Raw genomic sequence first — 16,521 nt, forward strand, 5'->3', positions numbered from 1 at the left:
CCACCCAATAACACTAACCATAGATGGATTGGGGTTTTTTCAAGATTGGAAGTACTCTTGGCTGTTAAGGGTTATTCAAATGATAAGACATACCGGTTGTTTGAGGTGGATGAAACAAATCAATTGTCTCAGTCCGGGGAAATGGTGATAGATTACCCCTATGCCATTGAGCACAAGATAAGGATAATTGGATATGCCGATCGTAAATGGTATATTGATCCAATGATAGAGGAAATAAGGACACATTGGAAGCTGTGGGTGTTAGCTAAAAGACCGGTATTCAGATTAGATTGGGACCCAATTGACTATCATTGGACAGATCCTTACACGGGTAACAAGTTCAATTTCTTCCAATATTCTGTACAGTTGGGAAGACATGTACTTTCAGATACACGTGATGTGGTACCAGCTGCATCTCAATATTGGAATCAACAAGGTATTACTCCCCAATTCCTTGCAAAATTCTGGGCTATCTTATGGGCAAGAAAACAGCAACACAAAATATTACATGTACAGTGGTTAGTTGTACACAAGGCGTTGCCGGTTGGCACATGGTTGCATAGGATGGGAGTGTCTTCATGTTGTACTCGATGTCATTTACAAACGGAAACTCAAAAACATTGTTTATGGGAATGCATTGATTCTCAACAGATATGGCAACGGCTCCTTAGAATTTTCGCTAATTATTTTCCCCCGTTGGTTCTCACTTGGGGCATGGTCGTTTGGACATCACTTGCCCGTGATGTGTTCCATTATGACATCGAATCTATGGACCATGGGTTTTACACTAAAAATGGAAGTGTTCGTACATTATCACTGATGTCATTACAGTTTTCAGGAGTAAGGAAGGAAGTTCAGCCAATATGGGAGATATTGAGTAGTACCACTGTCTATCACATTTGGAAAGCTCGGTGTTCTCTCGTTTTCCATAATCTGAAAACACCACCTGCTGAAGTGATTTCAAATATTTGGTTAGAGATAGTTCATGCTTTGAAGGGTCAATGGGATGGTATAGTGGGAGATTCTGATGCTAAAATTGCTTAACGGCATGAGTTTCTTATTATCTGGACAGCAACTCCATTTGTGACATCCAGGTACACTACTCCTTATTGGCATTTTCAGCCACCGAAATGGTTGTTTCCCCCGCCGATTACATAGAGGTTTAAAATCTTGTAATTTGTTTATACTAATGACAGGATATCTTCTTTAAAAAAAAAAAAAAAAAAAAAAACATTTTAAGCCTAATTTTGATATTTTAAGAAAATTCTTTAAATTTCGAAAAATCAAAATTTGAAAATTTGAAAATTAAAATGTGAAAATTTGAATTTTGTCCTAACTTGAAAATCAAAATTGAATCGCAAAACCACGGTTTTAATGGTTTGTCGGTTTGAAGGATTGAATATCTCTAAAACTATTTGCTTTGAGCTTGAATTTTTTTGTAACGGTTCGGTTTAATGGTTATGTGGTTCAGTTCGATTCGGTTTTTAACGGTTTGAGTTTGACACTCTCGAACTGAGCTGAACCATTGTCAACTGCTAACATTCCATCCACCTTCATAAAACACAAAAACATGAACAAAAAGACACAAACAAGAAAACATGAGATAACTTGTAGAAATTATGTGGTTCGGTTCGATTAAGTTTTAAACGGTTTGAGATTGACACACTCGAACCGAGCTGAACCGTCGTCGATTGCTAACATTCCATCCATCTTCATAGAATACAAAAACATGAACGAAAAAACACAAACAAGAAAACATGAACACAAAAAAAAAGTACATGAGATAACTTCTAGAAAACATATGGTTTGGTTCAATTCGGTTTTAAACGGTTTGAGTTTGACACACTCGAACCGAGCCGAACCGTCGCCGATGGCTAACATTCCATCCATCTTCATAGAATACAAAAAATCACAAAAAGAGCATGCATGAGATGGTTTCTAGAAATTACAGTCCATGCCCCTGGAGGGTAGCCTTCGCAATTTGATTTCGAGAAAAAATGGCAGAGTCTTTCCTGTCAAAACAAGACGCCTATAAATCTAGAAAACCTTCGTCCATCCGCAGCGTGCTCATTCAAACCTCGATCCCGACAAATTCTGCCGGGGCCTGTCTGTTCTTTGTTCCTTGACAGGGAGGAGTTTTTCCTGAAATCAGAGACAGAGCTCGCAAGGATATTCCCATCTGGTTAGTAATCGCGAATTCCTCTCTCAGAGTTTATGTACGTAGATATATTTCCCGTGTTTAAACCAAAGGATTGCTTTTGGATTGTTCCATCCTTTTATTCCATAATTCAGCCACAGGATCGGATCTCTCTGCTTGTATTTGTTGATTGCGTTGGTTTGAGAAGCTGAAGGATGTTAGAGAAGCTGGGATTACCACCCAAACCCGCTCTCAAAGGAAATGAATGGGTACTCGATGCATCCCATTGCCAAGGATGTACATCTGCATTCACCTTTCTCAACCGCAAGGTAGCTTTCTTTTCTCCATTCGCTTTATATCTATACCTATCACATATATACACACACACATATATATACGTACATATATATGCACACCTAAAACAAAGATTATGCTTGTGAAGAGCCAAGAGAAAGATAAACCATGCATTATGTACAACAATGAGCCACTTGAATCTGTGAAAAGCTTCAAATATCTTGGCTGTAAAGTTCCTATACATGTACATATATACATCGACATACATATGTGTGTTTGTATATATGGTTGTGTATGCCATTTAATAAAGCTTGTATATGCATATTGGTTCAGTGGGCTACTATTTCGCAATGAGAAGATATTTCGGGCAATCAGCTCCTTGACTGTATCTGTTATTTATGTTTCGCCATGAAAATCCCTTTTTGTTTCTTATGTCTCATGATTGTGGAGGGTATATGTGTACCCTATGATTGAATGTTTTCTAGTTTGATATGTTGTAAATACACTTTGAAGAGTGTCACCTAAGTTCAAGATGTCCCACCAGTAATACAACGTATTGCCAAGTAGGCGAATGTATATCTACGTGTGTATGTAAGTAGTATACTCTGAATCTTTTTTCCCACATGTCTTGAACATACCAAATTGTGTGTTTCTTGAATATTTTCTAGTCTGATATGTTGTAGATGCTCTTTGTAGGGTGTCATCTCACTTCAAGATGTCTCACCAGTAATACAAAACATTGCCGAAAAAGTAATGTGTGAATATGTGTGTTTGTATGTAGTATTCTATGAATCTTTCTCCTCATGTATAGTCATATTGTTGAACATACCAAATTGTGTGTTTGTTGTGTTATGTGGGCAATATGCTTGCTTCCGACATAATATATTTTTCCACATAATTTGTCATAATTGTGTTTCTTGTTGATATGATAAATGTGCTTGCTTCCAATAAGATATTTCCTCCGTAACATATACCAAGATAATATGCAAACTATGTGTTTCTTGTGTTGATGTGGGGAATATGCTTGCTTTCTCATAGGATCTTTCTCTTGTAAGGTTTTCGGTTTTGCAAAACCTAAGGTAAAAGATATTCATTCACTCAATTTTTTATGGCCTGACAAAAACATCATCCATTAAGGATGCAAATTTTATGTGACGCTCATAAAAAATCACTCACAGAGGGTGTGGGTGTACCTTATAAAGAGGAAGAATGAAGTGTTTAGTCATTTAAAGAAATTCAAGAGTCTATTAGAGAATGAGATTGACAGCGTATTTGGTGCACCAAATCAGACGGAGGAGTCAGTGTATCTCAGAGGAGTTTCCATATTTTCTATATAAACACAAATCCAGTAGTTTACATGTTGGTCTATGCCACTACAAAATGGCGTTGTGGGGAGAACGAATCTATATATTGCTGAGGTGGCAAGAGCAATGATGACATAAAAAAGAATGCTACATTTATTGGGCTGATGCTGTGTCAACAACTCACAAGGTGAGTTCAATTCCATTTTTCAGCCAGCTGGTTGCATTGAAATTCATCATTGATGATGAGTTTAAGGCCACGTTTTTACTTTGCACCTTGCCAGAAAATTGGGATACTTTTAGGACTGCTATGAGCAATTCAAATGCGATGCTTCTTTATGCCGATGTAGAGAGTTCTCTACTCATGGAAGAGATAAATCGACAAAACAATGCATCCAATAAGTCCTCTAGTGTGTTGCATGTGAGGGGTAGGTCACAACAGAGAGGCAAATCTGATAGTTAGGGCCGTAGTAAATCACGTGGTAAAGGTGTAGAATGCCATCACTATGGCAATAAGGGCCACTTTAAACATGATTGTTTCAAATGGAAGAAAGAGAAAGGAAAGGGCAAGAAGATAGATGATTTCATAGAAGAAAAGAGAGACATTCAACCGAGGAAAGGCAATACTAAAATTGAAGAGGTGAATGTAGTCACTCATGATAGTGATAGCGGAAATGATGTACTCTTTGTTTCATCATGCCATAGAGAACATGCTTTACTTGCAGATACGGATGGTGACATGCACACTTGGATACTTGATTCCGGTGCTTCTTTTCACGTCACCCCTCATCGTGAGTGGTTTTCAGATTACACAGGGGGTCGACATGGTGTTGTCCATCTTGGGGACAACTATGCATGTGAAATTGTAGGTATTGGCACTGTGCAATTACAGTTTCAGCATGGTTCTGCTTTCACACTTCAGCATGTACGGCATGTACTGTAGCTCAAGAAGAGCTTGATTAGCACAAGACAGCTAGATGATGATGGATTTCACACAACCTTTGGTGATGGGAAATGGAAGATTTGTAAGGGATCTAGAGTTATTGCCAAGGGTAGTAAAAGTGATACTTTGTATCCTCTCCATGTATCTAGTGTTAGTGACCATGTTGTTACCATAACCGAGCAGCCTAGTGTTTCTTTGTGGCATGGCCGGTTGGGACACATGAGTGAAACTGCTATGAAAGTATTGTCTCGTTTGGGTTACTTGCCATGTCTTCATTATGCTGATTTTGAACATTATGATCATTGCATTTATGGTAAACATGTACAAACATCTCATAAAAAGTCTCTTTTGCTGAAGTCGGCCCCACTTGAGTTAGTACATTCAGATGTATGTCAGATGCCAGGGCTATCATTAGGGGGAAAGAAATAATTAGTTACTTTTGTCAATGATGCTACGCGGAAGTTATGAGTTTACCGTATCTGTGGCAAGGATGAAGTGCTCGACAAGTTTCGAACATTTTTGGCATTAGTTGAGAATCAAATTGATAAGACACTTAAGTGTCTTTGCTCTGACAATGGTGGGGAATATGTGTCCAAGGCCTTTCAAGCATTTTGTGACAGCAAAGGGATAAAGAGGGAACTCACTGCCCCTTATAATCCACCCCAAAATGGAGTTGCAGAGCATATGAATCGGACTATTCAAGATAAGGTTCGTACTATGCTGTCTCATGCTGCGTTACCCCATGGTTTTTGGGCAGAGGCTGTTATGACAGCTGTTCGCTTGATTAATCGTTCACCTAACAGGTCTTTGGGAGGGGGAATACCCCAGGAAGTGTGGTCGGGCAAGCCACCTTCATATGCTCACTTGAGAGTATTTGGCTGTGAGGCTTTTGTGCACAGTCGTAAAGAAGAACGCAACAAACTTGAGCCAAAGTCCTGCAAATGTATTTTCCTAGGATACGGTGACGAGGGTGAAATGGGGTATAGATTGTGGGATCCCGAGAAAAGAAAAATAGTACGCAGCAATGATGTTATCTTCCGGGATAATCGCATGCATAAACAACCCGAAAAGACCAAGGAAGTATGGAGGGTTGTATTCCGAGAAGAAATACTTTTTAGACAGAAAAATGTGCCTGCTGTACAGCAGCAAACACCTGCTGTAAACTTACCTGCAAATGCAGAAGAGGCTGGAAATGATCAGCCAGCCTTTGCCAATAATGATGAGCCACCAAATGTGCAGGAACAGCTAGAACAGCAAGCTGTTAATGCTGATTTGCAGGCTGAAATGCCTGGACAGCAAGTTAAAAATGATGATTTGCAGGCTCAACAGCTACCAAACAATGAGCATTGGGTTAGGAGATCGTCTAGATTTACTAGACAGCCTGGCAGATTTGTTCCTGATGCAAACAATGTGGCTGATTATGTCATGGTAACTGATTGTGGCGAACCGACTTGCTTCAAGGAAGCAATGGACAGACATGACAATAAGAAATGGTATAAAGCCATGTTGTCAGATGGAATCTCTTGAGAAAAATGACACTTGGGATTTGGTGCAATTGCCTAAAGGGTAGAAAACACTTCCATGCAAATGGGTTTATAAAATGAAGGTCATTTCTGATTCCTCGCCAAAGTACAAAACAAGATTGGTTGCAAAAGGATACAAGCAAGAATATGGAGTTGATTTTGATGAGATTTTCTCGCATGTAGTCAAGATGACTACATTAAGAATCATTTTGGGCTTAGTTGCAGCTGAAGATATGGAGCTCATACAGATGGATGTGAAGACCGCCTTTTTACATGGCGATCTGCATGAAGACATATATATGCAGCAGCCTGAAGGTTTTGTGGCTAAAGGCAAAGAGAAGATGATTTGTAAGTTCAAAAGGAGTTTGTATGGGTTGAAACAAGCACCAAGAGAATGGTATCATAAAATTGATGCATTTATGCAGTCTCAAGGTTTTCGTAGAAGTCAAGTGGACCATTGCTTGTACACCAAGAAGGCAGGAGATGGCAGCCTGATTATCTTGGTTTTGTATGTTGATATGTTGATTGCTGGCCAGGATGTTCATGCCTTGAATTCATTGAAGCAAAGCCTTCATGGCAGTTTTGATATGAAGGATCTTGGTGATGCAAATCACATCCTTGGCATGCGAATACTCCGAAACCAGTCGAAAGGGGTACTCTTTCTATCTCAGCAGGAGTATATCTCCAAGGTTTTACAGCGTTGCAATATGGAGGGGGGAAAAACGATTGGGGTTCCATTGCCTCCATATTTGAAACTCAGTGCAGAAGACAACCCTACATCTGATGATGAGAAGGCTGAAATGGCTAAGGTTCCATATGCTTCAGCCGTTGGCAGTTTGATATATGCGATGGTTGCTACACGCCCTGATATTGCCTTTGCTGTGGGAGTGGTTAGTAGGTACATGGCAAATCCCGGCAAAAAGCATTGGGAAGCGGTGAAAGGTATTATGAGATACCTCAAAGGCACAAAGGACTTGGCCATTTGCTTTGGAAAGCAAAAGGCATTTGTTGTTGGTTTTACGGATGCGGACTATGCTGGTCACGCAGACTGCAGGAAGTCTACTTCTGGGTATGTGTTTACTTTCACAGGAGGAGCGGTTTCTTGGATCTCCAGAGTACAGAAGTGTGTTGCATTGTCTACTATAGAGGCAGAGTATGTTTCTGCCGCCGAGGCATGCAAAGAGGCTTTATGGCTTTCATATCTAGTGAGAGATCTTGGCATTACAAAGTTACCTATTCTTCATTGTGACAGCCAGAGTGCTATCATGCTAGCTCGGAATCCCGTCTTTCATGCAAAGACGAAGCACATAGAGGTGAAGTATCGCTTCATCAGAGATGTACTTGACAGCAAGAACATTGAGCTTGTCAAAGTACATACAAATAATAATCCTGCAGATCTTCTCACGAAGGGTCTTCCAGCTGAGCGATTTGCTCATTGCCGACAGATGATGGGAGTTGGATAGATGTATGTAGTTCAGCTTTGTATGTACATACTTGGACTTAGCTGACTTTCTTTTTTTCTTCCTTCTCACGGCACATTGCCTTTAGGTAGGAGGTTGTTGGGAATAAAGGGCCATCGTGCCTTTTATTAGTGCATGAGTGTGAACACACTCGTAGCACACTTTTGACTTGTATATACATAATATCTAAAAACCAAAAAAGAGGTACTCTCTTTGTACTCCAGACAGCGTGCATCTCTCTCTCTCTCTCTTCCTTTGTCTCTCAGTCAGACTCTCTCCCTCTCTATTTTTGACCTAAACCATAATCCTCGTGCTGCCTTCAAGTTCCTTTGTCTCACCTTCCCAGTCTCATCTTGATTGGCAATTCTCTCTCTCTCTAATCTCATCAGTAGCATGGTTCTGTTATGTTTTGTATCTCTTTATCCAATGCAGAGAGTGAGAGCTTTACTTAACTTTTTTCAGTTGGATATACTTATATACTCTAGGTCATAGTTTCTTGTGCCATTTGTGTATGGCATATTACAGCTTGGGTGCTTAATGTTTTGTCACTTCAATTGAAAACTTACATTTTCCACTTCCTTTATTTGTTTACCTATTTTAAAGGTACATTATGGGAGTTTTTTGTCTAACCTTATTGCTAATAGATCTCAAATTTTCTGCTATTAAGAAAGTTGTTGTGTCATTGTCTCCAAAATGCAGTTCACTTAGAGTCTAGAATTTATTGCATTGCAGTGATATTCGGTAGTGTAGCATAATTGTTGAAACAGAGAGAGAGAGAGGGAGGGAGGTCTACAACTCATGATAATGTTAACAGTGGACCTATGTTGGGTGTAGCATCATTGTCGTAGATGTGGAGGTATCTTTTGTGGAACTTGTACACAGCAAAAGATATATTTACGAGGGCAAGGTGAAGGGCAGGTACGGGTTTGTGATCCATGTAAGAAATTGGAGGATGCTGCAAGATTTGAGTTGCGTCATGGGCCTAAAAACAAAGCTATTAAAGGTAGGTTGTTTTCTTTGATGTACGCTGAATTGGAACTGTTATCTTGATTTCTTCAAAATCATGGTATCCTGCTTCTCATACATGCTTCTCAGAGTATTTGGGTATCATAAAGGTGCATGTGTATGTAGTATGCACAAGTAATGTGTGCATGTGAATATTTGTATGTAGACAGCAATGCTGGAATTCACTTGCAGAAAATCAATCATTGTCTTTATGCTGTGTGCTGCATGCAACACTAAGGGTCACCTACTTTGCTGCTCAACAAAGGAACCAGTTCCCTGTATTGCCATTCTTATGGTTGAGATTTTATTTTTCTCATCAGTTCATAGGGTTTCTGATGGTTACATCTATTTCAAACTCTTGGAATCTGAAACAACGCAAAATAAGTGGTTTCACTTGAAGGCACCGATTCTTAGTTTTTGCTAGCTTGCGTCTATAATCCAATGCTGTTGATATGATTCTGACATTGACTGGATTTCCTTTTCTAAGCCTTTTTTGCAAGATTGTTATGATTTAGCCAGCTCAAAGAATTCTTGTCAGTGACAATACTGGGAAAGCAAGCATAAAGATTCATAGCATATACATAATCAATCTTTTGAGCTTGTAGTTCTGATATTCAGATTTTAGGTTCCATAACTTAATATGACCTTTCCAGCTGGTTGAGATGGACTGGTTTTTGGTGCACTGATCTATGAATTGAGAAAAATGGAATCACTTGGGTTAAACTATCTAGAAGAAGTATTCAGAATTAGGATGTCCTTGAGTGAAGAAATAGACCGTTAGCAGTTTTTCCACGGCTATATATTGAAGTACTTAAAACAACTTTCTATTTAATAAACTAACCTTTCAAGTCATGTACCTAAGTGTGAAGCTACTGTTTCTGTGGCTTATAGCTACCACAGGAAACCTTATTTAGCAATTGATATACATATATGATATCTTCTTTTACTTCAGTTTATTGTATACTCTCTCAATGAATAAATTATAAAACCATTCTTCCTATTTCACGGAACATGAGTGAAGTACTGTGGTTTTCATCTCCAAATGGTAGAATAGGATTTTCTTTTGTAATTTTGCATTACATTGTATCTCATTCCTGCAATACTATAGGTGGAAATTCAAAAGCACATCAGGACATAGAAACTGATATACATATATGATATCATTTTTTACTTCAGTTTATTGTATACTCTCTCAATGGATAAATTATAAAACCATTCTTCCTATTTCACGGAGCATGAGTGAAGTACTGTGGTTTTCATCTCCAAATGGTAGAATATGAATTTCTTTTGTAATTTTGCATTACATTGTATCTCATTCCTGCAATACTATAGGTGGAAATTCAAAAGCACATCAGGACATGGAAACTGATATACTGATATCCTTTTTTACTTCAGTTTATTGTATACTCTCTCAATGGATAAATCCTAAAACTATTCTTCCTATTTCACGGAGCATGAGTGAAGTACTGTGGTTTTCATCTCCAAATGGTGGAATATTCTTTTGTAATTTTGCATTACATTGTATCTCATTCCTGCAATACTATAGGTGGAAATTCAAAAGCACATCAGGACATGGAAACTGATTCGTTGTTGAAAGAACTACTTGATCATGACACAATCACAGAATATCCTGCAAAAGCAGATCCAATGAAGGGCGTTGATGAAGTGATTGGGTCAAGGAAAATTCCGCCTACATCAATGGGGCACTTAGCGGCAGGGATGGGTGATGCAAATGATGATACCAGTCAGAGCTCCTCAGTGACTCCTGACTCACTTCTTTTACAAGCACAGGAACAAAAGAAACAATGGCTTGCTTTAAAAAAGGAGGGCAAGGGTGATGCAGCCTTGCAAGCTTTCAAACGTGCAAAGGAGCTGGAGCGACAAGCAGAGAGTCTTAAATTAGAAATGAGACGAAATATGAGAAAACCAACCAACCCCATTGCCAGGAAAGAAAAGCGGGAGGATGCTGGAATGGACCAACAATCTAAAATGGTTGATGTGACATCAAAAACAAAGTCTGCATCCAGAAAGAAAACTGAAGACAAGGATGATATAACCAGTGCTCTGAAAGAAATCGGATGGAATGATGATGATCTAAATGGAGGAATCGGTAAAAACACTTCAAAGACTGTAGAGAGTGAGTTGGCAGAGCTAGAATCATCAATACACCACAGTGAAGGGAAGAATAACCGTCCTAAACCAACAACATCAATGGAAGTGCTTGCACATAAGAGGAGGGCACTTGCTTTGAAGAGGGAAGGTAATTTGGCTGAAGCGAAAGAGGAGCTAAAGAAAGCAAAGCTTATGGAAAGACAATTAGAAGAACAAGAGATATTTGGCACTGAAGGGGATGAATCTGATGATGAGCTATCTGCTCTAATGCGTGGCCTGGACAAAGATGCAAGTATGGATATAGTTGGTATTGCAGATTTGGATTTGTCTACTATTAGCAATATTGGTGACTTTGATTATCATGATGATGGAGAGGGGATGGAAGTGACAGATATGGACATAAATGATCCAGAAATGTTGGCTGCTTTAAGGTCAATAGGCTGGGAAGAAGATGCTTTTACAATAGGAAAGGGCAATGCCAAAGTTTCTGGGAAAGAAGCTGGCCGCAGTTTAGATTTTTTGGATATGGAACAAAGTTTTGATGAAGTAGAAGCCACTGATGACGACTTGAAGAACCCCCATTTTCTTGAAGCTCTAAAATCCATGGGGCTTGAAGATGATGAACCCTCTAAGACTATGGATTCTGTTATAGCCTCAATCGGGAAACAATCTGACAAAGAGAGCTTGCAACAGGAAATATCCTTTTTGAAGAAAGAAGCGCTTGCACTAAAGCGGGCAGGAAAGCTTCAGGAAGCTAAAGAGGAACTCCGACATGCAAAGCAATTGGAGAAGGCTCTCAAAGATTCTTTGTCAGGCCATACCGAAGAAGACGTTATGGCAGCATTTTCTGTAATCCAAGAGAGGCATGGAAATGAGGTAGAAATTGGGTTTCCAGGGAGTTTCCATATTCATGAGGATTCCTACGTCGATAATGTTGTTGTAACTGAAGAGGACATGGGAGACCCAGACCTTGCAAAGACACTAAAATCTTTAGGTTGGCAAGATGATGAGGTAGAAATGCCTGTTTTTGAAGAGAATGAAATTGAACCAACTGAGGAGGTATTTTATACGACGCATAGGTCAAAGACAAGACCTCAGTTGCAGAAAGAGTTATTGGGTATTAAGCGGGCTGCTCTGAAATTGAGGCGGGAAGGTAAAATAGAGGAGGCTGAGGAGGAACTGAAGAAAGCTCAGGTTATTGAGAGGCTTATGGAAGAGTCATTGGCTGTTCCGAAACGTGTCAATGAGCAAAAGGTAAATGTTGTCGAGGAGAATGCCAAGGTATCAGAAAAGGAAAATAATAAGATACCACAAGATGCTGGTTCAGATCAAGGAATGGTTACTTTGTCAGACTTTGGGAGCGTTGAATTAGGAAAACAATTATGTGAGCTCACTCACTCACTCTCTCTGTGCATTCTTGATATAAATTTTCGTGCAATTTACTGACATAATTTTCGTTATGTAATTTTGTGCTGTATTTTCATCAAAATAATCACAATGGAAACTTTTGTGCTGGTGATGCAGCAAGTGAGTATGATGACAAAATGCATGGAGATGTTGGAGTCACCAAAAGGGAAACGAGTCGGGATTCTGAACCCCATAATTCAGTGTCCTTGAGATGGATGTCAAACAATCCAGATGACACTCACAAGGATATTGTACATGAAGGAATTCCAGCAATTGGCCTTAATGGAGCTTTTGATTCTAGTGAAATGAGACAGGGGAAAGGAGAAAGTGTTCAAGATAATGTAATGTCTGTACAAAGTAGTGGCTCTGTGGGTCCTAATCTGCAGCAGGAGATTCTGGCATTGAAGAGGAAGGCCTTGATTTTCAAACGAGAAGGCAAGCTTGCTGAAGCTAAAGAACAACTTCGTGAGGCAAAATTGCTTCAGAAGAAACTTGATCTTGAACAGTCGTGTTTGGATAATCCAGTTATTGAAGTTGAAAGACCAGAACCAACACCATCGGAGCCTTCACCAGAAAAAGCTTCATTAATACGAGGTCATATGGAAACAAGTTCAGTTCGATCATCACATGGGAATGCTGAGAAGCATGTGATTGCTAAGGATAAGAGGAAGCTACAACAAGAGTCTCTGGCCCATAAGAGGAAGGCTCTGGCTTTACGCAGGGAAGGGAATATAGAAGCCGCTGATGCAGAATTTGAGCTAGCAAAATCTATTGAGAAGCAGATGGAAGAGCTGGAAAGCAATGGAGAAACATCACATGGTTTGATGCCAAATCCATCACTTTCCGGTGATATCAATGACATTGATGACATCTTTGATCCTCACCTTCTCGCAGCATTGAAAGGGTTAGGATTTAATGGCTCTGATATGATGATGCTTGATGTGGCGCCAAGAGTGGAACAAGAGGTCAAAGAGAAGAAATCGAATATAATACCTATGAGGAATCCAGTTGACAAAAATGTTGAGAGAGAACAACTTGAAAGAAAGATAAAGGCAGAAAAGCTTCGTGCAGTGCACCTTAAACGCGAGGGACGGCAATCTGAAGCTTTAGATGCGCTTAGAGCAGCTAAACAGCTAGAGAAGAAACTCCAATTATGATTGTAAGTCGAAATTCTTGGTTGGTTAGGTTGTCTATATAATTGTGAGCTAAGCTGGAAAATAAAGCTCCACTGACAATTTGCATAAAGAAAGCAAGCGAGCAAATTCATGTAAAATCAAGTAAATATTTGTGCAAAACCACACTTTCGTATCTCTTCCCTTTCCTCTTTTGCTATTGATAGCCAAATGCTTTTGCTTAAATTCATGATATATTTTTATTATTAGTGGAGAGAACCTCTTACCCTTTTCTTTGGACAGTATTCATGCATATATGATGCTTGAAATGGCAGTATTTTAAAGGTCATATGTTAGACTATCAAAAGTCTTTATCACACGAAAACATTTTGTAACAATTAATCGCTTATTCATTTGATGTGATACGAAAAGTAGTAATTAATGATCTTAGTGGCATACAGTGTGGTATATTTTGTAAAAGTAGAAGATTCTTCCATTATTGTTGTTCTTTTTATTTTACATTTGATCTCAGTTTGTTGCAGAATACTATTTTTTCTTGGAATGTTGTTTTCACCACTCTTTTCTGGTTATGACTCAGATCAAATTAAGTGGGAAACACCAAAACTCGTCGATCAGAAAACTGTCTGTGGTATTTTCCATCTCTTGTTTAAGCTACTTATAGGAGCCAGACTATTATTATGCATTTTCTCAAGTTGCAAAATTACCAAGAGTTTCCGCAATAAAACAATAAAATCAAATCAACTTCAATGGTTTTGAATCCACATCGTTAATGTTTCAAATTAGTCTATACCACCATGCTTATAACAAATCAAATAACACGGAATGGAGCCTTGCTAAGTGTTTGAAACTGTTGATGGACCACGATTGTGGGGACATGTGGATGTAATTACCATATTTTTGTATTGTGCAATCTTTGTCTACAACGTGGACACAAATCTATAAGATAATATATATGTTGCACATTACTTGGGATATTATCATATCTTATGAGGGTTTTTCTTTTATGAGTCGATGATATTGTTTATTGGTGATTAATCTAAGGAATGGGAAATTGGTGATATGAAAATAGCTAGATTAGTCTTTTACTTATAAATAATAAACTAAATTTTCTTGTTTTAAAAAATCCCACATATACATATAGTTGGTTAAAGTTAGGTTCCATTCACAACACAATTTAGATCATTGACATGGTTAAATGTTTTTTATGTGATAGTTATGAATATTAACTACAGACAATAGGAAAATGAGTTTTGCTAGCGACAAAGTATTTTTTATTAATAATTCCAACCTAATTCACAAGGGAGCTCAACCCAATTGATCAAATTTGAAGCGTAATTTGTTAATTAGGGGCACAAATGATAAGATCAATGGACAAGGTTTTTAAAGCAATTAGGAATGGATTGTTTAGTAGCTCCATGCACTAACTATATTGTTCACTACAGTCGTTAGTAACGATCGTGCAATAAACTTAATAGATAGGGTTAGAACTTCAAATGTTATTTGTATGTAAACTTGGTAGTATGTCTTATGTGCTCAACTTAGCATATAGACATGAATGATACTTCACGATAAGTTGGTGTGTGTATATTCTATTTGTATCTCTTGCACTAAAAGGGATTGTAGTTTGGTCTTCTACGTGGATGTTACAAAAATTGTTCTCTCATATAGTGAAAAATTTAGAGAATCTTAAAGGGCAAAAGTTTTGCAATTTGAAATAGGCTAAAGCATATGCTTCAAATTGAATATGATAGAATAACATCATCTATTTTAATGTGAGAAGGGCCTACTACTTAGAAAGGAGAACAAGTTAATCTATGTGTTGTAAATTGAGGGGAAACACATACTTGACTCTCCAAAAGAAACTAAGACACGTATTCAATGCACTAAAAGAGAACAAGCCAATCTACGTGTTGTAAATTGAGGGGAAACACACACTTGCCTCTTCAAAAGAAGCCAAGACACGTATTCAATGAACCAAATTTTTACTAAAAGCCAATATCAATTTCAAAATTGTAACTTGTACATAATGAAGACATGTCATGTCACATATCATCATCAGTCTCCCAGTCGGAGAGCAAAACGTGTCATCGTGTCATAGATATGAACATGTCTCGAAAAATGTTCACATCATTGTCTGGGTGTAAGGCAATGTAAAACAAGAAATTGTACACACTTAAGCATGATATGAAAGCATCGACTTTATACTTCATATAGTAGTTGTCTTTGATCTAGCATAATCTTGTTGGGCCTTGGCTTTTATATAATTAAATACATTTGACTTTATAACTTATCAATACTACTGAAGCTTTAATGTCATGGTTTTCAAGTCCCCACATTTGCAATTGAGAGTATATACTTCTTTAGTTTCATGGAATGTCAACCCTCTTATAAACACGAGGGTTTGAAAACATAACTATTGCCTTAGGCAGTGACGACGAACGAATCTCTATGATTCCTGGGACAGAACAACACCAGTCGACTAATACACGTGTGAGGCTATAGGGTTGCGGTATGTTTCGAGGATCAGTGCATTACATTGCAGCCGTCATGGACCATGGAATCTCTTGTGTTGAGAGTGAGTGCATGCATGCCGTCATGGAAGATTGTGTCGTGTAAGTAGAGGTGAGAGTCCATGTTTACAAACCGTGTGCCAAAGGTGACAGACAGACAGGCGTGCGCATGCACAGACACAAACACACGCACACACAAAAATAAATTCATACCAATGACGACGACTTATGAGGGGATCTCCGAGAGGGCAAAGAAGGAAGGCCCATTTTGAGAAGCATGCAAATGTTCATAGTAGATGGGGCCCATTGACTCTTGACTCTCAATGGAATCAATAGAGTCAAGAGTCAAGAGAGTCAAGAGTCAAGAGATATGATGTAGATGAAGAAACAAACACACACACACACACACACACACACACTTGTCACTCACTCACTCACTCACTCACTCACAAACAAACAAACAAACAAAAAAGCATTTCATGTAAAAAAACACAAAAAAGCAAATGAAAAGGGACCGCCCCCGAGAGAGAGTTAGAACTTAGAATCAAAAAATATAAAAATAATAAAAATTCAATAGTAAAATAAATGGAATAAATGGATCGGGGCGTTCTTCCACGGCGTGACGCGTGGCGCCCTGCTCCCCAGTCTACGTGTCAGGATTCCCGCGTTTCGCGGCCACGTGGCAGGCGTGCATGC

General features: G+C 38.7%; 1 protein-coding gene across 1 annotated transcript; it reads left to right on the top strand.

Annotated features, from left to right (window-relative positions):
• Window positions 1–2,292: 2,292 nt before the first annotated feature.
• Window positions 2,293–13,692, top strand: LOC147856864 (phosphoinositide binding protein). Its single transcript, XM_087328345.1, has 4 exons — window positions 2,293–2,466; window positions 8,493–8,661; window positions 10,210–12,159; window positions 12,300–13,692. Exons 1-4 carry the CDS (start codon window positions 2,353–2,355, stop codon window positions 13,337–13,339), a joined length of 3,273 nt encoding a protein of 1,090 aa, XP_087184471.1. The 5' UTR covers window positions 2,293–2,352; the 3' UTR covers window positions 13,340–13,692.
• The last annotated feature ends 2,829 nt before the right edge of the window (window positions 13,693–16,521 follow it).

Source organism: Azolla caroliniana, unplaced genomic scaffold, assembly GCF_043228905.1.
Source record: "Azolla caroliniana isolate FFs.n. ecotype wild unplaced genomic scaffold, voAzoCaro1.0.p SCAF_12, whole genome shotgun sequence".
NCBI lineage: Eukaryota > Viridiplantae > Streptophyta > Polypodiopsida > Salviniales > Salviniaceae > Azolla > Azolla caroliniana.

Coding starts and splice junctions, on each gene's coding strand:
- LOC147856864 (XM_087328345.1), top strand. CDS start 2,353: ATGTTAGAGAAGCTGGGATTACCACCCAAACCCGCTCTCAAAGGAAAT. Junction 8,662..10,209: donor TAAAAACAAAGCTATTAAAG/GTAGGTTGTTTT, acceptor GCAATACTATAG/GTGGAAATTCAAAAGCACAT. Junction 12,160..12,299: donor TGAATTAGGAAAACAATTAT/GTGAGCTCACTC, acceptor CTGGTGATGCAG/CAAGTGAGTATGATGACAAA.